Genomic DNA, 25,276 nt, shown 5'->3' on the forward strand with positions numbered 1-25,276 from the left:
AATTTTTACACTAACACAAAGGAAAGTCAGATTGTTATTCATTTTATTAAAATCTAGTGATTGGTTATATGTAAAAGCATGGCAAGAGGATCAACTAAAACCTGCCTGGGATGGTCCCTTCTGTGTACTTTTAATTACAGACACAGCAGTAAGAACAAGAGAGAAAGGCTGGACCCACATTCAAAGAATTAATGACAAAGTGCCATAATGTTACAATTTTATTCGTTTTTTTAATGGTTTATTCAGTTTTGTGTATTTTATTGCTGTTTTCAATGAGCTTTACATTTATTGTGGTTTTATTCAGTTCTTCTTGCATTTGATTGCTGTTTTCAATGAGCTTTACATTTATTGTGGTTTTATTCAGTTCTTCTTGCATTTGATTGCTGTTTTCAATGAGCTTTACATTTATTGTGGTTTTATTCAGTTCTTCTTGCATTTTATTGCAGTTTTCAATGAGCTTTACATTTTTTGTGTTTTATTAAGTTCTTATTGTATTTTAATGAGCTTACATGTATTCTTCATTGTTGTTTACTAATTTCTTTGGAATATTGTTCGTTAATGTTTTAAGCCCCCCTGGAATAGGGGCAGCAGAGGTTACAATTCAGCTCCTTTAGAATGTAGACAGGGCATAGATTTAATGTATAGTCATAATGGGATATAAGGGATCCCAATACGGACCAGGGGAATTAAACAGCTTTAGTGGAGTACTCTCGATGTTTTAAGTACTTCTGGAGAAGGGGTAGCAGAGGTTACAGATTGTACTGTTTTACAGGCTAGAGAGGGCATAGAGGCAAGGTATTTAGAATACGGATCAGGGAAACACAGTGGGGATAGGCAGTCACACAGTGAGGCACCTGTGTACACAGACTAACCGCAAAACAAACAATGTACATTTCACACAAAGGGGGAAACTAACAAGCTAACCGCAAAACAAACAGACACTTCACACAACCACGAGACACATAATCCCCCACCTGGCTCTCTCTCTCTGATCATCCCTGAAGGGGAACACCTGTTTTCAGGGAGCTGCTGCTCATCTGGTGCTTATATAACGTGGAAAGGAGCGAAGTAGAGTGCAGGGTGTCAAAATCCTCACAAAGGACATTGGATTGTACATGTAGCAGAGAGAGAGAGAGTTGACACATATGCTAATGTACACAGACAGGCTGCAACTCACAAGTTCAATGAATGTTAGCAGACAAGCTGCAACACACAGTTAAATCACAAGAAACAATCCCCCCCCCAGCTTGGTCTCTTTTCATCACCCCATGAAAGGGAGCACCAGTTTCCAACAACGTGAGCTGCTTGACACTTTAATATCAGGCTCCAAACAGCCTTCGGAGATCGGTGGCCCTAGGGTTCGGGGCTGAAGGGGACATCAGATACTAGCCACAATCAAACGGAACCGCCTGACTACTGCTACTCGTTCGCTGCTGAAGGCAGCGCTTCTCATAGACTGCGACTCGTTCGCTGCTGAAGGCAGCGCTTCTCATAGACTGCGACTCGTTCGCTGCTGAAGGCAGCGCTTCTCATAGACTGCGACTCGTTCGCTGCTGAAGGCAGCGCTTCTCATAGACTGCGACTCGTTCGCTGCTGAAGGCAGCGCTTCTCATAGACTGCTACTCGTTCGCTGCTGAAGGCAGCGCCTCTCACAGACTTCGTCGGGACAACACTTAACAAAGGTCGTGTGCTTCAAAGACACTGCTTCCATATTTCAACGTATGGGATGGACTAGACTCTTTACTGAGAACTGGAGCCTGATACTCCAAACCCTAATAAGCAGCTGGACTCACTCCCCTGACCTTCATGGTGCTCCCCTACCTAAAGACTTTACACAGACATTACAATTCGGTTATTGACCAGCTGGGTAAAACTACACCTTACACTTGAAAGATCAGTGTTACTGATCTAAAAGAAAAGTGAGGAAGGGGGGGGGGGGGGATCAGTCACACTGACACTAGTAACCAAAGATCAGTAACACTGATCATGGTGAAAGATCAGTATTACTGATCTAAAAGAAAAGTGAGGATTGTGAGAGATGGGAAAATTGACCTAAAATTATGAACATGGAAGAAACTAAAGTTCATCAGTAAAATGGCTGAAACCAGTTCAAACAGGATAAGTTTGGGGCTTAGGATGCAGGAAAGCAGAGTCAGCACGATTAACATAAGAATCTTCTATCCTTTGTGACAAGACCATAGGACTAAGATAAGGAATGGTAAGGTACAATAGAATGTAGGAAGTTGAGGTAGTCTGGATCAGATAAGGGTCTCCTAGCCCTGGACAGAAGTACCAAGTCATACATTTCTAATTAGCTAACCATACACAGATTTATACATATGAAATTAGCCAACCCTAGATAGAATGAGTCAACTCTGCATATCAAGAGACTGTAGCCCAGAGAATCAGGAAGGTGTGAATAAGGACAATGACATGAAGGGACACCGACAGGATACCCCCCCTGGTCCTCCAAGTGTACTGAAACTGCACGTAGGCAGGAAGAATTACCTATGCCAAACCCATTCAGGGGGCAGAAGAATGTAAGGGGGAGGGCATTCTGATACTGAAATTGACTGTATAAAAGTTGGGTGAGCCCCAGTATGTGTGTGTATTCCCAGGGTAAGGGGAAGCACCCAACTTTGCATTGTTGTAGTAATAAATGTTCTTTGTTCTCAATTTTTGTCTCGAGCAATTTCTTTAAAGGTACTTTAATTCCTAACAAGAAGAAGAAGAAAGATAGTTTAATCCCCAATAATCAGGAATGTTTCCTACATATAAATAATGCAAAATAACATTAACTGCTTCGCAAACAAGGATGAAAAATAAACCCAGTGTCGCCAGCAAAGTCTACATGAAGAAAAATAAATTTGTGTGGCAGTGAATTCAATTTGTTTCCCTTTTCCTGAGTGGGAACCATCGATCAACAGTCGTTGTTCGGGGTCCCATGACCGTGTTGCAATTGATTCTAATGACAAGTTGGCTGCTGTTGATTGGTTAGCCTTGAGAACTGACGATGATTTCTTCACACATTGAATGAGTTTTTGACCAATAATGATAGGATCGGAATATAATAACAGCACTAGAAATAGTCTTTCTATATTAACAATAACTCGAGATGGAGTGAGTGGCGGCGGCGGCGGCTGGAGGGGAGGGGAGGGGGAATTTCCGGTTCCGGCCTCGGTCTCAGTGGCAGCGCTGGAGATGGCGAAGGAACGGAGTGGGAGCAGCGGTGGAAGGGCTGTGACCCGAGCTTCAGTGCTCGTGTTCTCGCTGATCTCCGTTCTCCTGTCTGCGGCGAATGGGGCCGGGCGGACGCTGGTGCTCCTGGAGAACATCAACATGAAGGAGACGCACTCCATGTACTTCAGGGGCCTGGCGGGTAGGTGAGAGGGAGGCTGTCTCCATGGGAAGGTCGTGGTAGTCGGGCTTGGAGAACGGTCAAGGAGGAAAATACCAGAGGAATCATCATCAGGTCTGCCTCGTTTCACACACTCCGACTCACCAGTTCGTTACACTTCACCCCGAACCCATTTTTCTCATTAATTCACCCATCAGCTGGGTCGCGTATAACAAGATAAAAATTGGAGGAAAAGCTCTGAAAATATTTATTTAGGGTCCTCTCGGATATTTGAAACCAGTCCGAAATATCACAATATCTTTTTAAGTATGTGATCTGATCCAGCTCCATCCAGGCGCAGCTCGATTTCTGTCTTGACGATTATCCCTTATCTGCCACATGGGCTATTGATGCAGAACTCTTATGGAATAGAGTGAACAAGGTTCAGAGAAATTTTGGTGGAAATGCGTTGCATTGTGGTCTGCAATGGTTGAACGGAAATAGGTTATAATGAGAATTTAAACAGTATGCTTCAAATAGATTCATTTTCTGTTCTTGTATCTTCAAGGTGGGGGGATGCATTTTGTAAATGTAATCTTCTTGGTATATTTCTGAATTGTTGAACATGCTAACCTGTTGCTTTTAATTTCTGACATCTCTAGATCTTGGATTCAATTTAACATTCAAGAGTTCAGATGATCCTGCATTGTCTCTGATTAAACATGGAGAATTCTTATATGATCACCTCATCATTTTTTCACCATCTGTGGAAGGTAAAGGTGTTTGATTTTTCTTTGTTTTTATTTGGAAATTTCTATCTTTCTTAGAAAGTTTATCAAAGTTTTTGACTAGATTTTCTTCTTGAATTGGGACGATCAGTATTTTGTGTCATCTTAGGTTTTTGGGCTTTTGTGGAAATGTGGCATTGTTGATACTTCATTGATGCATTTATTTCTTACCACTATAATTTCACTGGTGGGCAAATTATAGAAATCCATCTGTGAGGAAAGTGCAACCTTTAATTAGAAAGGCAATGTTAAACCTGGGAAAGTCAGCATGAATTTATTAAGGGAAGCCTGTGTCTGAGTTCTTTGACCCTATGTTGTTACCTTAAAAATTCAATGAAACCAATGCATTTGACATGGATGTTAGAAAGGATTTTGACAAGGTTTCACTTTGCCATCTGTTCCAAATAAAGGCCAAGGATATCAAAGGAAGAGTGGCCAATTAGATCTAACATTGCCTTGTGACAGGAAGCAAAGAGCAAAAGTTGATTGCCAGTGGAGTTCCATGGAGTGTAGTACTTGATCCCTTTCCCTTTGTAATGTATGTCAATTTTAAAAAAAATCTAGATGACACATTAAAGAAATTAATTGGGTGATCTGATGGCTGTTGAATCTGGAAAAAGAAAAGCTTCAGACTTGAATAAATTGATTGTCTAAATAGTTAAACAGAAAAATAACGTTGGAATTTAATCTAGAGAAACTAGGTTTCCCTTGCAGCAGAGGAGGTTGAGGGAAGACAACTGAGGCATATGAGCTGAGTGATTTTAAAGTAATTGATATAAAGGTTGTAAAGGAGATGTAAAAAGAACACTTGGCATGTCTTGAACTCCTTCTTAAAAGTTGGTAAAAGAGAACATCCTTTTTTGTAGCTTTATAATTGCAATTGTCAGATTAATTCCAAACTTCAATGGTTCTCTTTACTAATGTGCATGATCGGCCAAATGAGCAAGACCATTGTTGTCGAGGAACATACTACAGGATAGCACAGGGATTATATTGGATTGACAACTCGAGATTTAAACCATGGATCCAGATGGATATGCTTGTGTCCCATCGTGGTAATTGAAATTTAATTTTAAGAAATCAAATAAATCTGGGGGTTTAAAAATTGCTATTTTCAGTGGTGGTAATTGAAAAATACTGTTATGGTATTAAAAACTCCAATGTGTTTTGATGTAGTTAAAGAAAATCTTCTACCCCTTGATCTGGACTATATGAGACTTTAAACTTGCCAGTACAATTGACAGCGCCATCTGTCCAGGGTTAATTTATGATGGATAATGAAGTACTGACATTAAAAGTAATGTGCATGTCCTGTGATGATTTTTAAAAAAAATCTGATTTTCTGATATTGGGCAGAGTGTCAACGAGTTATTTAATGGGATGAGCACAGCTCAGAACAATCCGACCTTTGTGCCTTGAAGTTTTCTGAAACCTGGGGCCGGTCAGGAAAACCAACCCTCTCCAGAAAAATAGGAAAAAAGTTAGGAAAAGACAAAGCACAACAAAAATAAAATATAAGAAATGGAAGATAAAGTTACAGAGAAGAGAAAGAAGATGGCACCCAAGAAGGAGAAAGTAAAAACAAACAAAAAAAAAGTAGAAAAGTCGCCGAAGAAGGCCTTACCTGCATGAAGGAACAGGGACCTGTGGTGGCGAGGAGCACCCGATCTCCGAGATTAGTGCCTGCCTTGTGGAGTCGCCTGATGGACAGAATATAGATAAAGCTTTTTTTGAAGACAAATTAGATCATTAAAAGAATGGTTGTCATTAGAATTTAGTGCAATTAAAAGGAAAATGAAAAGAGCAGAAGATAAAATTCAAAGTTTAGAGCTGGTCATGACAAAAATAGGGAAAAGAGTAGAGAATGTGGAAGAACGAGAAATGGCTGTAGAAATGGAAGTAAATGACTTAAGAGAAAAATTGGAAGAAAGTGACAAAAAAAATAAAGAGACACAAGAATTGTTATCTCAGAAAATTGATAAGTTGGAAAATTATAGTAGGTGAAACAACATAAAAATAGTGGGCCTGAAGGAGGGTGAAGAAGCATAGACATGAAGGAATTTATAAAAGGATGATCCCGAAGGTCCTGGGAACGACAGAAATGCAGGAAGAAATAGAAATAGAAAGGGCACACAGAGCATTAGCTCCGAAACCGCAGAGACATCAAAAACCAAGATCCATCTTAGTAAAATTTTTGAATTATACGACAAGAGAAAATATACTAGAGCGGGCAAGGAATAAAGTTAGAGAAGATAATAAGCCATTGGAATACAAGGATCATAAAATATTTTTTTTACCCAGACACAAGTTTTGAACTCTGAAAGAGGAGGAAGGAGTTTAATACAGCAAAAACGATTTTATGGAAAAAGGTTACAAATTCATGATAAGACATCCAGCCGTGCTTAAAATATTTATACCCAGGGAGCAAAAAAAACTGTTCTCAGATCCGGAGGAAGCACAAGAATTCGCAGAACGTTTGCAGTACAGAAGGTGAGATGAAGAGATGTAACAAGAATGAAGAACGGTGATAAAGAATATATAAAGATGTAAAAAAACAATGTATATGTAAAGAACTAAAGAGGGAAAAGAGAAAGGAAGGAAGGGGGAAAAAAAGTGAGTTTGTTATATGTGTATTTTGAAAAAAGTTTTCTAGGGGGGGCTAGGGAGAGAGGGAATACCCATCACTGCAAAATCAGTTGACGCTTTCGAGCAAGATCGCAATCCAAATGGAAAGGGGAGTTGTGGTTGCCCGGCAAGGGATAAGGGGCAACTTAGAGAGGGGGGGGGGAGTATTTTGGGTTAAGGTATTGTTGGGTGTGGGAACTGTTGGGGTATTTTATGTTTTAAATGTGTTGTCGTACATTGAGTTTTGTTAGAAAACTAAGAGATGAAAATGGGGAAAAAGGGGGATGGAGGTGGAAAAGAGGTGTAAGCAAGATGGACACATTGAACTATATGACTATAAACATTAATGGAATACATAACCAAATTAAAAGGAAGAGTCTACTAAATTTATTGAAGAAGGAAAAAATAGATATAGCATTTGTGCAGGAAACGCATCTAACTGAAGTGGAACATAACAAATAAAAGAGAGACTGGGTAGGACATGTACAGAAAATTATATAATACTATAATAGCCATATTAGTTAACAAAATTGTACCAATCAAAATAGAGGAGGAAATAATAGATCCAGCAGGGAGTTATGTAATGATAAAGTGTCAGATATACTCAGAATTTTGGAATCTGCTTAATATATGTGCACCTAATGAGGATCAAAAGTTTATGCAGGATAATTTTTTGAATATTGTAAATACACAAGGAAATATATTGATAGGAGGGGATTTTAACCTTAATTTGGATCCAATGTTGGATAAAACTGGACAAAAGCAAGAAGAATAAAGTAGCCAAATCTATGGTTAAATCATTGCAGGAAATGAAACTTATGGATATATGGAGGAGGCAACACCCAAGAGAGAAGGAATATTCATATTATTCGAGTAGGCATAAAACATACTCAAGGATTGATATGTTTTTGTCGTTGGCCCATATTCAAGGGAGAGTTAGGTAAACTGACTATAAATTTAGGTAATCAGACTACTATCTGATCGTTCACCCCTGTTATTAGCAATAGAACTGGAGGACATCCCACCAAGAACATATAGATGGAGGTCAAACTCCATGCTACTTAAAAGGCAGGAATTTAGAGAGTTTATTGAACGCCAAATTAAAACACATTTTGAAATAAACACAGAATCAGTGAAAGACAAATTCATACTATGGGACGCAATGAAAGCCTTCATTAGAGGACAGATAATAAGTTATGTAACAGATGAAAAAGGTCTACAATCGGGAAATAGAGCAGTTGGAAAGGGAGATAGTAAGTACAGAAAAGGAACTAGTAAAAGGGATGATATAACAAAAAGGAGAGAATTGGTGGACAAAAAATAAAATACGAAGCATTACAAACATACAAGGTGGAGAAGAACATAATGAAAATAAAGCAAAAGTATTACGAACTGGGAGAAAAAAACACATAAAATATTAACCTGGCAACTTAAAACAGAACAAGCTAAAAGAACAGTATTGGGATCAAGGAAAAAGGACAAAAATTACATATAATCCAATGGAGATTAATGAGAACTTTAAGGAATTTTATGAACAATTTTATACCAAACTGAGAATGGGAGAAGATGATAAAATAGAAGAGGTTTTAGCTAAAATTGAACTGCTGAAATTGCAAGAAGAGGAACAAAAGAAACTGATAAAACCATTTTAAATAGATGAAGTACAGGATATATTAAAAAAGCTGCCAAACAATAAAACGCCAGGAGAAGATGGATTCACAATAGAATTCTTAAAACATTTAAAGAGTTATGAATTCCTCCTCTCCTGGAAGTAATGAACCAGAGAGAAGAAACACAAAACTTGCCAGATTCATGTAAGACACCAATAATTACAGTAATACCAAAGACGGGGAAGGATCTATTAACACCAGCATCATATAGACCAATATCTCTACTTAACTCAGATTATAAGATAATAGCGAAATTATTAGCAAATAGGTTGCCGATTGTGTACCAAAAATAGTATAACAAGATCAAACTGGTTTAAGAAAAAAAGACGAACAGCGGAAAATATCTGTAAACTTGTTAATCTAATTCATGCAGTTAAAACAGAACAAGCTAAAAGAAATAAGAAATCAACAGTGTCTGTTGCTTAAGATGCAGTAAAAGCCTTTGACAGAGTAGAGTGAAACTACTTATTTAAAGTATTACAGAAGTTTAATCTACCGGAAAAATATATAAATTGGATTAAAGCATTGTATAATGGACCATTGGCGAAGGTAGCAGTAAATGGATATGTATCGAATCAATTTAAATTAAGTAGGTCTACTATACAGGAATGTCCATTAACCCTCTCATTGTTTGCCTTAGCAAGAAGACTGATAAGAATAGAAATAAAATAAAAGGGATAAAAATAAAGGAGAAGGAGTATAAAATCAGCTTATTTGCAGATGACATCATAGTATACCTAACAGAACCAGAGATGTCAATAAAAGAATTACATAAGAAATTGAAGCAGTATGGAGAAGTATCGGGGTACAAGATCAATGCAAATAAAAGTGAAGTGATGCCAATGAGTAATGCGGATTATACAGAATTTAAAAAAAGAATCACCATTTAACTGGCAAGCACAAGCAATCTGATACCTAGGTATCAGGTTAGATAATAACTTAAGCCACTTGTACAAATTAAATTATCAGCCACTAATAAAGAAATTAGAGGAAGACTTAGAACATTGGAAAGAATTACCGCTAATGTTGATAGGGAGGGTAAACAGCATTAAAATGAACCTGTTCCCAAGGATACAATACTTGTATCAAACGTTGCTAATTCCCTTAACAGAAATTTTTTTTAATGAACTAAAGAGAATAATAAGGAAATTCTTGTGGAAAGGGAGGAAACTGAGGGTAGCGTTAGATAAATTAACAGAGAGGAATAACCAAATTGGTTTGCAGTTACCAAACTTTAAAAAATTATTATAGAGCCACACAATTAAGGTATTTATCAGATTTTTACCAGATAAGGGAAAAACCAGACTGGACTAAGATAGAACTGGATAAAATAAGGGAGAAAGTACCGGAACATATACTTTATAAGTGGGATGAAAAGCTGGTGCAATATAAAAGCTCACCAGTATTGCATCATTTATTTAATATGTGGAAGAAGATCCACTTAGAAAGGAAAAAAACGAATTAGCGAATACCAAAATTATTATTGACGCAAAATCCACCAATCCCTTTTACGATAGATAACCTTTTCTTTAGAGAATGGGGGAAGAAAAGGAATCAAAAGAATAGAAAATTGTTTTTTGGGAAATAATTCTATAACATTTGAACAGTTGAAGTACAAATATGGAATAACTCATGGTACAATGTTTGCATATCATCAACTGAAAGCTTATTTAAAGGATAAATTTGGAAATAGATTGAGATTACCTGAAGGAAGCAGCTTTAAATATGTGATTACGGACACAATGATAATTAAAAGATTTATAACAAACTTGTACATTAAGCTGCAAGATCAGGAAAATCATGAAATAAACTATAAACCTAAACAGAAGTGGGAAAAGGATTTAAACATTAAGATAAAAAATGAAGTAGGGAAAAATTATGTTCCGGAACTATGAAGAATACAGTAAACACAAGGTTAAGCATGATACAGTATAATTGGTTACACAGGGTATATATTGGATAGATGTTTTCGCTGTAAGAAGGAAATGGGACCAACAGTACATGCAATTTGGGCATGTAAGAAAGTGAATACATTTTGGGAAGAACTAAATCAGATATTAAATAAAATCACAAAAAATAACGTACCAAAAAATCCAGATATCTTTCTTTTAAGTAAGAAGTGAAGAATTAGGCCTCAAATTGGATAAAGTACAAAAAAGATTCATTATGATAGCCTCAGCAGTAGCAAAAAAATGTATAAATGTCAACTTGGAAAATGGAAGAGAGCATGAAAATATAGCAATGGTACATGGAAATGAATAAATGTATTCCATTGGAAAAAATAACATATAATTTAAAAAATAAAGTCACAATGTTTGAAGAAATTTGGGAACCATGCATGGAACATAACAGAGAGAGCTTGCCTCGGACCTCCATCCCCTAAAATGAAAATGATAAGAAGATAAAACGACAAGATTCAGCATGTAACAAATAGATGACGCATTTTTCTTGTTTATTTTCCTTTGTGTGAAGATGTTGTTTTATGCTTTTATTGTATTGTATATGTTGAATATTTATGGCTTTTGGAGGGGGGTGGGAAGAGGGGAGGGAGGGAAATGGGGAAAAAAGGGGAGAAAACAGCACTGTGTAAATTTAATGAGAAACATTTGTACATATTTTGGTTGATATGGTTCACAGTGTGAAAAATAAAAAATTATTTAAAAAGTTTTCTGAAACCTGTTGGCCTGTTTTCTCTCCTGAACTGGGGCTTCCAAGATCTCTCAATTGAGTTCAGAGCAATTCATTGTTGACTGAATATTGGATCTGGCTTTGGATTGAATTAACTTGTTCAGCGCTGAAAGAAATTTGACACCTTAAATTTTCTGATCTGACCTTTGCCCATGTAATTGAAAAGTGTATTCATGGGATGATCATCTTTTGAATTGGTAAAGTTACAAATGCCAACTTGTGTTGCATGCTGGAGAGATTTTCTACCTTGCTCCCAAAAAGACAGAGATTACAGCAGGTCCTCACTTATTGTTGATACATTCTTGGAAAGAGATACTTTTAAGTGAAATTATGTTAAATGAAACCAATTTTATACTGTGGTAAAATACCACGGTATTTTTTTTCTCATCAATGACGTTAATGAAATGACTTCGAACGAAACATAGTTATTCAAGGACTCGCTGCACATTTAAGGGGAAAAACCTGTAAAAATGAAGGAAGGGAAACTTTAAAAGGAAGTAACATTGATATAAATTATTTTCCCAGTATGATTGCTCAAATTTAACATTAGTTTTGTGTGGGAAATTGTTTTAATGCCTGTTGGCATTAAGCAATTCATTGCCTCATTGGGCAATTTATAAAACGCTGGATCAAACAGAATTTCTGACAGAAATGGAATTTGAGACATCAATCCATTGAAGCAGATAGGCATTAATACAGTGTTCTACTTGATGCAGAAAGGATAGGGAATTGGTTAATGAAAATTTACTTTTGTTTTCAGATTTTGGAGGCAACATCAATGTTGACACTATTGCAACATTCATTGATGGAGGTGGAAACGTACTGGTCGCTGCAAGCTCTGACATTGGTAACAATCAGGAATAAATATTGCATCTCGAGTATAATGATGTTGGAAATGCAATCTTATTAAGTAATTCAACATTTTTGGTGTGTATTTTAATATTGGAATTTTTTTGTTTTAAAAACACAAGCTTCCATATACATCAAGTTGTGTGTCCCAAAGTGAATAATTCTCAAGGTTTAAGCGTTAACTCTAAAATGTGGAACGCATCAATCAATTTGAATATAGTAAGGATCAACAAATGGTAATAAATTAACAGTTAATCAATTTGTGATATTGGTTAATGCCTCACTGATGGTCTTGATACCAATGACCTCCACTGGTCATGATAAAGTGCAATGAGATCTTTCATAGGGAGGCATAGTAGCTGACATTTAAAATCAAACAGAGCATGTTTTCCTTCAGCTACGCTTGATCTAGACTGATGCTGGGCAGACTAGAATTAGGAGACATAGCCTCATGTTTCAGGGTAGTAGATTTAGGCCAGAGATGAGGAGGAACTGCTCATCCCAGAGGGTGGTGAATCTGAGGAATTTGCTGCCCAGTGGGGGCGACCTCAGTAAATATATTTAAGACCAGGTTGGATAGATTTTTACATAGTAAAAGAATTGAGGGTTATGTGGAAAAGGCAGGTAGGTGGAGATTAATTTATCATCAAATCAGCCATGATCATATTGAATAGCAGAGCAGGCTCAGAGGGCTGGATGGCATATCCTGCTTTTATTTCCAGTGTTCTTGTGCTTTGTCTTGAAGTTACAGGGACATCCAATATTCCCAAAGATCAGAATATTTATTTAATTTTGAAATTGATTTTTAATGATAAATGTGCTAAATTGGTTTGGTTAAATTTGCAAAAGCAAAATTCTGCAGATACTGTGAAGTTCTAGAAATGTTAAGAAGCTCAGGATATGTTTGTGGAGAGAGTAACAGCTTAGTGTTTGAAGTCAGTGATCTATCACCAGATACAAAAAAATTTGAAATGATTATTTTAAGATGCAGAGGAAGGGGACGAAAAGGAGAATCTGTGATACTTTGAAGGAAAAGTATCCTTCAAGGTGCAAGGAATAAGTACAGTCATCGGTCAAAAGTGAAGCACCAAATCAAGGAGTAGCAGAATGAAAACCTGAAATTATTGAACTCCATTTTGAGGCTGCCTTTCACTGTCCAATAAAAAGTACAATATTCTTCCTCAATCTTGTATTGAGGTTTACAGAAACAGTGTAGGATCAGGTGGGGATGGAGAATTGATGGTATGCTGCTGTAAGCTTGGGATCACATGAATGGCTGAATTCTCAAAAATGTTTGCTGTTTTCGCATGGAGAGGAGACGAATTAGAGAATAGTGTAAACTTTGTGTAGTAAAACTCCTGTTATCCAGAATTCAAGCAACCAGCAGCCTTGAGCAACTGGCAAAAAAAAAATTGCGGAGAATAAATAGGTAAAAAATATAGAATTGGCATGCCTTGCAATTAATTTACCAATGACGCAACACGCAATGTCAAGCAACCAGAAAATTCACTACAAATCCCTGCTGGATACCAGGGGTTTTACTGCACTAATTAAAAAAAAAATTATTTTTTGATTTTCAAAGTCTCGTACAAATTCCAAACAAATAACCCAATCTCTTTCAACAATAGTATATAAATAGTTTATTTTTTCCCCTATCCCTCTCTTTCCTCCCCCCACCCATACCTTAATACAACAAAGAAAATACTATGTAAATTAAGCAAATACAAACAACCAAGTATCAGTAAAGTCACAAACCTTTAAGGGAATTTAAGAAAAACCCAAAAAACCTAAAATAAAAAAGATAAGGAACAAAATACAAGAGCATGTCATTTGTGCCACGACCCACTTCATTGATTTCAACTACTGGCATAGATTGTTATATTTCCTTGATTTAGAAGGGGTATATAATTATATATGTGTACAATATGTTGCAGTTAGGGTTGCCACACCCTTCTTACTGTACTAATTTGAAAGAATAAGCAAATTCCTATTTTACTTAAATGATGTCTTTTAAACTGTGAAAAGGGAGGAGATAAAGGGCAGGTATTTCTTCAGTTTTTCTGTGATATGATGCTTTGAGGAGAACAAGGAATATTAGTGATCAAGGGAAGTGTGAGCCAGTTGGTCATTGATCAGACAATTCCTTTAGTAGGCCTAAATTTAAATTTAAAATACTGCAAAGTGGTGGCAGCAGTAGGAAAAGTTTGTTACTTGGTGGCATCAAGCTAATCCCACAGAAATGGCAGATAATATCCTCTTGAGAATTAAGGACAAGGGAAACTTGTATGGTGGTGAAAAAGGAATGGGAATAAGGGTAACAGAATGGACGTGGTTGAGAGTTCATTCAGCTACCTAAGATGGAAAATAATTCAACTTCTGTTTGCTTGTTGAGGGATGAAGTTGGTGGTTAAGTCAGATGGAGTTTTGAATTGAAAGTAACTAGAACCCAAAAGTTTAAATTTGTATTTTTTGCTTTTAGGGGATCCTTTACGAGAACTGGGGAGTGAGTGCGGGATTGAATTTGATGAGGAAAAAACTTTGGTTATTGACCATCATAATTATGATGTATCGGATCCTGGTCAGGTAAGGACCACTTGGAGAGAAAGAAGGTTCAAGAACCTCTCTCACCCTGTCGCCCACTTAAAGATTATGAGAGAAGCCTGTATGATAACAATGAAGCTGACAATTGTAAATAAATCTAAAATATTTTTAGTCTATGTATGCTGAATTTTAGCTGTTGGAATGATGAATGTTTCTGAAGGACTGTTGTATAATTAAAAACGATGCTGGAAGAACTTGGCAGGATTTTTAGGGGGTGGTGTTCATATTTGTGTTGAAATGTTGTGTCATGACTGCTGAAGCATCTGTGTTTCCTTCGCCCCTTCTCACAGATGTTGCTTCTTGAGCAGATTTTTATTTACTCCATATTCCAGCACAATAACTTGCTGGCTTAAGATAATCTACATCACTATTCTTAGGAACCCTAGATATGTTTAATGCTTACAGATGGCAATATATTAACATTGTAAAGCAAAGCAAGAAATTTGCCATAAAAATGTAACTGAATTTTAAAACAAAATTAAACTCTTAAGAAGATTAACGCTTTATTTCCAAAGCACACCCTTATCATTGCTGACAGTGAACAATTGCTGAAGGCTCCTACTATTGTGGGGAAGCAGCCAACAAACCCTCTTTTGTTTCAAGGAGTTGGGTAAGTGCTTTGATGTTACTTTTTTCTTTAGGGCAAAATCTGACACAAACTTGACCATTAAATACTTAATAAATGTCACTTGCAACCTTTGTATAGCTTTCCTTCATCACGATGTCAATATTTCCATGGAAGAAATTATTTTTTTCCATTTAAAACTTTGAGTAATGGGTCTCGGCTTGTTATTTGCACCATATCACAAGATTTTCCACCTCCTTTGTGGTGCAACATCATTGTTGCTGATGAGGCCAACTACTGTTGAGTCATCTGCAAATTGGATGACTATTGGAGCTAGATCTAGTAATGCATTTGTGGGACAGTAGCAAGAACAGGAGTGGGCTGAGCTAATTATTTGATTATCTTTACCTTGATCCTGATCCTTAACCTATTTTTATTACAGAATGGTGGCAGATCCTGATAATCCTCTGGTCTTGGATATTCTAACTGGATCCTCCAGTTCATATTCCTTCTTTCCAGACAAGCCAGTGACCCAGGTAACCCTAACCCTTGTGTGTAATATTCAAATTATGAACTAATTCTCTCTTTCCTTAAAGGTCTGATGTGCTTGGGTATGGTTCTATAAGTATCCTGGTTCCATATTAAGTGACCAATTTATAAGTCTAATGAATACATTTTTTGATCAAGGAATTATAAACAAACTTGATCCTGGCATCATGCTTTGCACCATTTATAAAGTAATGATTGGAAAGAGGTCAGGAAATGTAGCCTACTTTCTGCTGTTAGAGAAAGAGAAAGGATGACTTGACATGTGTGACAAATGCGATATTGTGGCATTATGCAATATTTCTGCCAATTTAAGTCGTAATTGTAGTTTTCCTGTATAATTATTGAGCTGTTACATAACTAATATGTAGTGTCAACTACAATTGTGCTTCCAACAAGTTAATTTTTCCGATCATTCCTTTTGAGTGGTAATGAGTGAAAGTGACGCCATGTTTTCTGAAACATACCAGATCACTGTAAATGTGGAGGGAATATTTTCTCCCATAGGACACTCTAGAAATGGCAGTCACCTTTTTTTTTACAAAAAGGTTGCTCCTTTAAGACGAGACTTTTTTTTTCTTTGTCAGTTTTTAGAACTCCCCTCAAAGTTGTGGTGGGGTGGGTGGGGTGAGGTGGAAGAGAGCATTTGGATCTTTTAAGGCAGAGGTACGTGGATTCTTAATTTTAAAAAAAACCCCAGGTAGATGAGAATATGGAGTTGAACTTCCAATCAAATTTCACATGATCTTATTTGAAAGGTTCGAAGTTCAGATTTATTGTCAGAATACATGCATGACATCACATTCAACCCTGAGATTATTTTTCCTGCAAGGCAAGCAGAATTGGAGCAGACTCCAGGAGCTAGTATTTCTAAGTTTTACGTTTGTAATGTAGATGATGGGAGTGTGGGGAATACATTAAATGTCTTTGCTACATGCTCTTCAAAGCGTACACAGGGAACTTTCTGTGAGTCCATTTAATCTCATATTGAGATTTTTTAACTTAAGAATATTACTTCACAGCATTTACAACACCCATATTGTGTGCATTCTCTACATGTAAAATTCAAATTACAATTTCGTGCATTTGCGTATAAAATAAGGAATGACGAGCATTTGAATTCTCCATATTTTACTAGTATCCTCATGCTGTGGGGAAGAACACTTTGCTGATTGCTGGACTCCAGGCAAGGAACAATGCTCGTGCTGTCTTCAGTGGTTCTATCGATTTCTTCAGTGATGCCTTCTTTGACTCTCCTGTGCAAAAGGCAGTCCCAGGAGCCGAGCGGTAAGAATAACTGTCAAGGGACAAAGATAGTTTTGCAAATGTATGTTTTTTTTCCTCTCCCTCTCTCTGCTTATTACCTTACTCGTCTGTGCTTGCACAAAAATAAATCAATTTCAAAATTTTATTTTTGGGATGTGAGCTTTGTATCCAAAGAATAGAACATGCTGCAATCATCACACGTGGCCATTGTGTTTTGTAGCATAATAATCTGTAGCATCTGGTGTTTCAATGTTTCATTTGTTCTTTAGATTGCAAAGGCAAAGGAGGAAAAACCCAACACCCAACCCCAACCAACCAATTTTCCCCTGCAGCCGCTGCAACCGTGTCTGCCTGTCCCGCATCGGACTTGTCAGCCACAAACGAGCCTGCAGCTGACGTGGACTTTTACCCCCTCCATAAATCTTCGTCCGCGAAGCCAAGCCAAAGATTGCTCCCAACGAGATGAGTGTATCTATTTAATTCATGCAGAGTAAAACTCTTGACAGACTGGCATTCCTGGATTGTGTTGGATAGGAGAATTTTATGCACTGTTAGATGTTACTCAAAACTCCAGACCACTTTATAGCTTTATTCTGTCAATCAAAAGACATACATTTTCTAAAATAAAGACTAATGGGAGCAAGAATTGAAAATCAAAATTGAAGAAAAACTGTGGGAAAAAGCTATTAATAGAATTCGCTCTTGTACCCAGTTGGGATATTTTCAGTTTAAGGTGCTGCACAGGGTTCAATTTACTAAATCTAAACTGTCAGCTCTTTATACAGAAATAGAGGACAAATACAATAGGTTTAATAGCTCCCCTTACCACCTAAATTGCATGTTTTATCAGTGCCCAAAATGCAGGGAGTTTGGGACAGAGTCTTTAGCACATTATCCAAAATATTCAGTTAATTTGCAACCTTGCTTATTGACTGTAATATTTGGAATCAGACAACTCCCTAAATTCACTACAGAAAAACATGATGACATTTACATCTTTATTAGCTAAACATCTAATTTTATTGCATTGGAAATCTGACCGGTGTCCTTCTATTACACTGGATCCATTTTCTTCAGTAAATTGGAGAAAATCAAATGCACATTGAGAGGGTCCACTGAATTTTTTTTTCATAAATGGCAACTCTTTATATACTATTTATATACTTTGAATTATGAGTGATCTACCGGTACCAATGCCTGAAGAGGGCGCACAAAATCAGTGAACCGGTGTGGACTCAAAAGGCCAACGTGGCCTGTTTCCGCTCCGTATATGGTTATATGCTTACGGAGTAAATGTTTGATTGCATGGTGTATGTATTAGCACCATCATCAATATTCTGATGATACTGTTAGCAAATGGGGAGGGGGGGGGATCTGTGTATGTTTTTGAGGGTGTGTTATTTTTCTTTTATCTTTGTTGCTTTTGTATTTATTTACATTTATATTCATGTATGTGTGTATTGCTTTTTCTGTATAATGTAAATCTGTTTAATGTGAATAAAGTTCTTTTAGATCTCCACAGAGTTCCTTTTTGTTTCAAAGGTGGTGGATTATACAAAAGATTTTGGTATGATATTCTGAGCCTTTCCTTCAATTCAGATTTCCAAAAACTGGAAACTTTGAACTGGCAATAGCACTGTCCCGCTGGGTATTCAAGGATGAAGGAGTTCTCCGTGTTGGTAAGGTTTCTCACCACCGTGTTGGAGAAACCAATCCACCAAATGCCTATACCATAACTGATCTGGTGGTAAGTATTACTGAAATTAATTATTTGAGAATTATTTTTGGTGGCTAAATTGGAAGTTATAATTAATTGTGATATGAATTTGCAGATTCAAGTGTAGCGCGTGGTGAATTCAACTGTGCAAGAATGACATGGAAATTTGAACTCTCTTTTGAATTGGCAAAGACAATATATGTTTTGCACTTTTCTGAAACTTCCATTTAGTCTGCCACTGTGCTAATTGTCCTTTCTCGGATAGAGTGGCTCTACAGTTCAATCAAAAACCTAACTATTACCAGAATGGTGGAAGATGGTTGGTGTAGCGGTTAGCGCAATGCTGATGCAGCGCCAGAGATCAAGACCGGGTTTCGAATCCCACGCTTTCTGTAAAGAGTTTGTATGTTCTCCCTGTGTCTGTATTGGTTTCCTCCCACTGATCGAAATGAACCAGGAGTGTAGGTTAATTGGGTATAAATTGGACTGCATGAACCTGTGGACCAAAATGGCCTTTTATTGTGTTGCATGTCTAAATATAAAATTTATAAAAATAATTGAATAGGAATTCAGTTGTCAAGAAAGAATTGGAAGAGGTGATGGTTGAAGGTGCAGTTGAAGAATAAAGCTTTAGGAAGTTTGTGTTTGAAAAGAGTTGCAACTTAGAAAAGTTGTTGGGTAGATAACTGATGGACCATTACTTAGAAAGTTTGCAGGCTGAGCAATGTGGAAAGTTAAAAGATAAATCAGAGGGATTTGAAGGTTAGGATTGACTGAGTGATGAGCTGTATGTGTAGTTTCTTGCAAATTGACCATTCAAAAAAGGCCATCAAAAAAATTGGACACAACTGAGGCAGTTTGCCTGCCCTCTTCAAGGCTCTGAGGAGAGCCAGTAAATAGACTGCATGACTCATTCATTTACAATTAGGAATGGGTGACTGTTCTCTCTTTGTAATGTGGGCAGTTCAGTTATGTCCTGAATGAGTTCACTGCATCATTAGTGGGGTTCATTATTATCCTGAATTAAGTGAGTATTTGCATGACTCATTTTCCTTGTCAACTTGTGGCATACGGAATATATGCCAATGAAACCAGCTTTCCCTCGACCAGCAATGATGCCCACTACAAATATTGACTACTTTAAAACCCCTGGTATCTGGGACTAATGGGGATTGTAGATGCTGGATAAATTTGTTTTCCAGTTGCTTTAGATTTTACAATGCCTAACTAATACACCTGCATTAAAAATAAACTGTTTAAAAGACAAAAATACTAAACTGTACTTGAACTCAACAAACTTCACTTGTATGAATATATAAGCCTCGAAGCATTTTACTTTATTTTCAATCACATTTTTTGAATACCTTTAACGATTGCTACATCTGTAGGTTCCTCCACGGAGTTGCCTGAAAGACGAACAATAACAATATAGATAATTAAACCTCTTCCCATAAGTTTACAGATAAAGCCTCTGACTAGGGTGACTCTTACCAAACAAGAACAAGGAGAGACTAAAAGTCAAGCCAACAGTGAGCAGCATCAACCATCCTGGCACTATTTTATTCAAGTACAACTTTATTCCAACAGCTGCTATGAGCAAAGCACGGCCAAGGCTCTCCGCTGGATATTTGCTCCCACCTTCACCCAAGATTTATGTGTCACTTCAGAGAACATTTACTTTTACAATTTTGAACTTTTGTTTTTTTAAGCTATTATTTTATTATTTTAATTTTTTTCATTTATTTTACTCATTTTTTTCTGCTGGTTGCTTGAATTCCAGATACCAGGGGTTTTACTGTATTTAAAAGCACAAAAATGCAGCTTTTCTGGTGTATGCATGTTTGTGTGGTTTTTTTTGGTAGTGGGAATTGGTTCAAAACAGCTCCTTGAGCAGATTTTTAAAAATCCTTCATAATTTGTTATGGACCAAGCAGGCAAATGGGATTAGTGTTGATAGGCGGGGGGGGGGGGGGGGGGGGGGGGAAGTTGGCAAGGACATTAGGAGCCAAAGTGCTATTTCTGCTCTGTATAATGCAGTGCACCATGGCTTATACATTACATACTTCCATGATCCCCACCAATGAGAACATAGAACATTACAGCCCTTTGGCCCTTGATGTTGTGCCGACCCATAATATCCTTTAATGGCCCCACCTTCATTCTCGTCACGTACGTACAGATGCCTTGGGATTTGCCTTAATCATATCTGCCAAGGCCTTGTCATGCCCTCTTCAAGCTCTTTTAAGGCCTTTCTTAAGCTTCTTCCTGGCTACTTCCTATATCTAATGTATGCTTCCTTCTTCCTCTTAACTAGTTGCCTCACCTGCTTTGTCAACCATGGTTCCTTTTTCCTACCAATTTTTAGCAATGGAGTTTGTACATGGTCTGATTAATTTCTTTGCAAATTTATTTATTATCTAAGTAGTAAGTTGTGTTTATCTACTGTTTAAAATTTAACACACAGGCCTCAGTGTTGAGACCATGAAGATATAATAGCTATTGATTTTTAATATATTTAGCCTATCTCTTTCTGCCTTCACACAGTGAGGCATTATTTTCATACTCAGATATAATTATACTCATTGACAATGAAACTGCTTCAGAGTTTGTGGCTTCAGAGCCCTTATTAAGGAGCTGGGTAAGCTCTACTTTCACTTGTTCAGAATCAAATTCTGTAAATTGTATCACCTAATTAATTTGATTTTTGTAAGTCTAAAATGGATTAAATTACCAATGAAATGTGTGAAATTAGAGCTTTATTCCAGCAGCAACTCTAAATGATGGAACATAAAATGAAAAATAGATGGTTACTTTGATTCTTATTCAAATATGTGGAACCTAAGTTGGAGACCATCTGTAATGTTCCAAAGAATTTGAGGTTAATTTGTGATGGTTGTAATTTCTTTCTTGGGGACAGGAATACAGCATTGTTATTGAGAAACTCTCCGATGGAAAATGGGTCCCATTTGATGGGGATGACATTCAGCTGGAGTTTGTTCGCATTGATCCATTTGTTAGAACTTACCTAAAAAAAATTGGTGAGTAGAATCCGTATGGATGTAGTATTGACTAAGTAATAAAGTTTGTATTTGATCTAGAAGAACCGGAGTATGAAGGGCAATTCTCTGCAAGCATTTAATATCTAATTTGAATTGTTCTACCAGAATTTTGTTGCTCCTGCTCTGATCAGTAAGAACTGATCATTCAAAAGTTTTGGGAGGGGAGAGATTTAGTTGTGGGGAGTTAAATTAGCTGAGAAAAATGTGTCTTTTTGAACTTTGAAATGCTCAAGGAGTTTTCATATTCGTCACAAAACAGTTTAAAGGTTCTGTAACAAATGGGGTGAATTTGAATGAGAAGTATAGATTTATTGTACTCCGATGAGAAATATCATTATGTGAAGATGGAACTCTTCCTATTACAAGTATGTGTAATAGTATTGGGCACACCCATAGAGATAATGGAATAAACATCTTATTCCCTATTGAACAATTTAAAAAAAATTCTTTTTACACTACTGTTGGAAAGAGTAGTAATTAAATCATCACTTTCACAAAAGAAGGGATAAATCATTTATGCCAATCAAAACCAGTGAAGTACCTAAAACATCTTTTATTTTCTTGCCATAGAGTCTGGTAATAATATGTAATTGTCCAATAATAGATTCCGAGCTTGGCCATGCCACTTAGAAATCTTTTGCTTGGTTTTGCAGATGGTAAATACAACGTTCAGTTTAAACTGCCTGACGTTTATGGAGTGTTCCAATTTAAAGTCGATTACAACAGGCTTGGATACACCCACCTTTACTCTTCCACTCAGGTATGTATCAAACCAAGAAAATGGGCAAAAATGTTGTTAAAAATGTATCTTTATTTTGATAACTTAAATGGTCGTAAAAATCAGAATTCATTACACAAACTGCAACAAAATATTGCAGCATTTGGAAAAATTGTAACTGAGTAGGGACTTGCATGCTGTTTATTTATTTGCTCATGAATAAACTATCAAAATTTACCTGTTCATCTCTTTATTCCATTTTAAATTTTAATTTTAAATTCAAGATTGAATAAAGTACTGCCTGAGAATCTGGACCAATCCAATCCCCGAGCAGTTTGGATTTTTGGACTTTGTATTCAGTTGCCTTATTTTTACCCCTCACCAACACTGCCCCTTGCAGGATACAGTGGGAAATGACAAGTGTCTTGCTGTGAACCTCACCAAAGCTGTTTCTCTTTATTCAAGGTATCTGTTCGTCCTCTTCAGCACACTCAGTATGAACGTTTCATCCCTTCAGCTTACCCATACTACGCCAGTACCTTCTCCATGATGGTTGGCCTTTTCTTGTTCTCGGTAGTCTTCTTGCACATGAAAGAGAAAGAGAAAGCCGAGTGAAGAGGGAAGCTCTAATTATTTGTATCTCCAATGCTGAGAAGTTGACTTGTTTTAAATTGATGACGGATGGTTACAAATTGTAGCTTTCTGGAGCCAATGCCAACTTGGGTGCAACTAAACTACAAATCCCATTTATTGTGATCCCTCCGTTGATCAGAGGTTAACCATGTACTGCAGGTTACAGAAAGTGGGTGTATCATTTTTTAGTTTTGATTTTTTTTGCACAGTAGGATAATTACTTTGTTTTTTAAAAAAAATTAAAATTTACTTGAAATGTTGGTGTCATTTACCATCTGGGGAACAATGTCCTTAATAAAATAATGGGTGAAATTAAAGAACTCCTGTTATTTCTTTGCCAGTTGCAATGAATGGGTAACTACAGTTGAAGTTTAAATATCCATTTGGGGTCTGTTTCGAGAGATCCTGTATATGTGATTGAGTGGGAATTTATTTTCAGATCTATTAAATTACTTTTTAAATAAAGTTCCCCATGACACTTGTAATTGTTGCACCTACATTGATGTAATTTCTCAGTTTACTTTTCTTGTCATTGGAAATAAAGTTTAACATTCCGTTTATTGTTGCTTCTGATTCTTTTAATCTCCAACCTGTTGATTACACGTGTGAATTTAGTTTAATTGCTTTTCCAGAGGTGGCACTTTGATGTTCATGGAAATGTCTGCCCCGATCATTGATAAATGTGTAGGTGATTTTTAAAACATCTTGAATACTGGGCATGAAGAATGTTTGAAGCATTGAACTAAAATTAACTGCTGGATGCTAAAAGTATCGTAAGCCGGGCTGTCTTAAGTATAGGATGGTCTGTAACTGAAGGGAGGACGAATTCAGATAGGCAGACTGGGAATATAAGGCTCTATGAAGTTGCAACTAATTGAGTAACTTCAGGATGCTATGAAATTGCAGATTTCTGAATAGGCCACGAAGTTGATTAAAGTCACATTGAATGCAGCAGCAACCTTGCAAGGCGGTAATGATCCCGTGAAGCTGGACTTCCGCTATGGACCTCACCAAGGTGGCGCGTGATTGTGACGTAGTGGTGTCGTAAGTGCTGCTTTGCGGTGGCGTGGCTGTTTCGCGACAGTGGCGGAAACTGCGGCGGTGCGGTTGGACAACGCGGTGTCGGGGTGTGTGCTTGAGGGTTCGTGCTGGTGAAGCGGGTTCCGGGCCTCGTCCTGTGTCCGGGTTCGGACCCTGGGCCCCTGGAGCAGGCCTCGTTGCCGGTTCGGAGCCGGGCCAGGGCGGGGAAAAGTTGGCCGGGCGCCGCGCCTCGGTGCTGACTGCCGGTCGCCGCCATGTTGCTCACCGTGTACTGTGTGCGGCGTGACCTGAGCGAGCTCACCTTCACCCTGCAGGTGGACGGCAACCTGGAGCTGGAGACTTTCCGAGCCCTCTGCGAAATGGAAAGCAGCATCCCCGCTGCCGAGAGCCAGGTGAGAACGGGAGAGTCGTCCACAAGTTGAACGAACCCTATCCTGCCTGCCACACCCGGCTACATATCCTCCTTGCCACTCCTCTGAACGGTGGAAGTGATCACAGCCGCCCTGGTTTATGAAACAGGTAGCTCTCACTCTGCAGCAATCGATACTTCTAAATATATGGATGTGCCGGCGGGGACAGCGCTACATCAGTGGTTCTCAACCCTCCCCCTCATTCCCCCCCTCCCCTCACATACCACCTTTAAGTCATTCCTGCACTAAATGTATCTGAACGGTTATATATTCACACCCAGAACTATAAACTGGGAGCTTAGCATCCATTCTGGCCTGCTTCAACTGATGATAAGGATATGAAGACCCACAGATTATATATGGAGTATGAACACAAATATAGTAATTCTACATACAACTCAATTATTTAGCAAATATATGTGTAGGTAGTTCTTCTGGAAACAAACTTTATGTAGTTGTAAATGCATTTATATTCATTCATGAATACATATTCAGAAATCCAGATATACAGGAATGTAATATATATATTTTTACAATTTTTAATTTAGTCATAAAGTACGGTAACAGGCTCTTTCAGCCCATGACCCCAATAACACCTACAACCCTGGTACATTTTGAAGGGTCGGTTGAAACTAGAGGACCTGGAGGAAACCCATGCAGACATGTGGAGAATGAACAAATTCATTACAGACAGTGCTGGATTCCAACCTCTGTCACTGGGGCTGTAAATATATATATATACAGTACAACTTCAATTATACAA

The 25,276-nt window shown here is 37.5% G+C and overlaps 2 protein-coding genes across 10 annotated transcripts in view; both read left to right on the top strand.

Moving 5' to 3' along the window:
• The first annotated feature begins 3,036 nt into the window (after positions 1-3,036).
• On the top strand, positions 3,037-23,622 carry ddost (dolichyl-diphosphooligosaccharide--protein glycosyltransferase subunit (non-catalytic)). Its single transcript, XM_069918864.1, has 11 exons — positions 3,037-3,379; positions 4,000-4,110; positions 11,869-11,955; positions 14,437-14,540; positions 15,074-15,168; positions 15,566-15,659; positions 16,808-16,956; positions 18,535-18,682; positions 21,570-21,690; positions 22,365-22,471; positions 22,895-23,622. Exons 1-11 carry the CDS (start codon positions 3,052-3,054, stop codon positions 23,042-23,044), a joined length of 1,494 nt encoding a protein of 497 aa, XP_069774965.1. The 5' UTR covers positions 3,037-3,051; the 3' UTR covers positions 23,045-23,622.
• Positions 23,623-24,128: 506 nt separating this feature from the next.
• ddi2 (DNA-damage inducible protein 2) overlaps positions 24,129-25,276 on the top strand; it is a 30,046-nt gene continuing 28,898 nt past the window's right edge. For 6 of the 9 annotated variants that reach the window (XR_011351801.1, XR_011351802.1, XR_011351805.1 and 3 more), the window contains exon 1: positions 24,129-24,495. Coding sequence is in view for 4 of the 9 variants with exons in the window: in XM_069918860.1 (XP_069774961.1) it covers positions 24,358-24,495 (138 nt within the window). In the remaining 5 variants the exon portion in view is untranslated. The other 3 variants (XR_011351804.1, XM_069918862.1, XR_011351803.1) reach the window with 2 other exon arrangements.

The sequence above is a fragment of the Narcine bancroftii genome, chromosome 2 (genome assembly GCF_036971445.1).
Source record: "Narcine bancroftii isolate sNarBan1 chromosome 2, sNarBan1.hap1, whole genome shotgun sequence".
Classification (NCBI taxonomy): domain Eukaryota; kingdom Metazoa; phylum Chordata; class Chondrichthyes; order Torpediniformes; family Narcinidae; genus Narcine; species Narcine bancroftii.

What these genes read in the sequence shown, in the direction of transcription:
- ddost (XM_069918864.1), top strand. Translation starts at nt 3,052, where the DNA reads ATGATAGGATCGGAATATAATAACAGCACTAGAAATAGTCTTTCTATA. An exon ending in CGCTGCAAGCTCTGACATTG is followed by an intron (nt 11,956 to 14,436) that starts GTAACAATCAGG and finishes TTTTGCTTTTAG; the next exon opens with GGGATCCTTTACGAGAACTG. An exon ending in CAGACAAGCCAGTGACCCAG is followed by an intron (nt 15,660 to 16,807) that starts GTAACCCTAACC and finishes ATATTTTACTAG; the next exon opens with TATCCTCATGCTGTGGGGAA.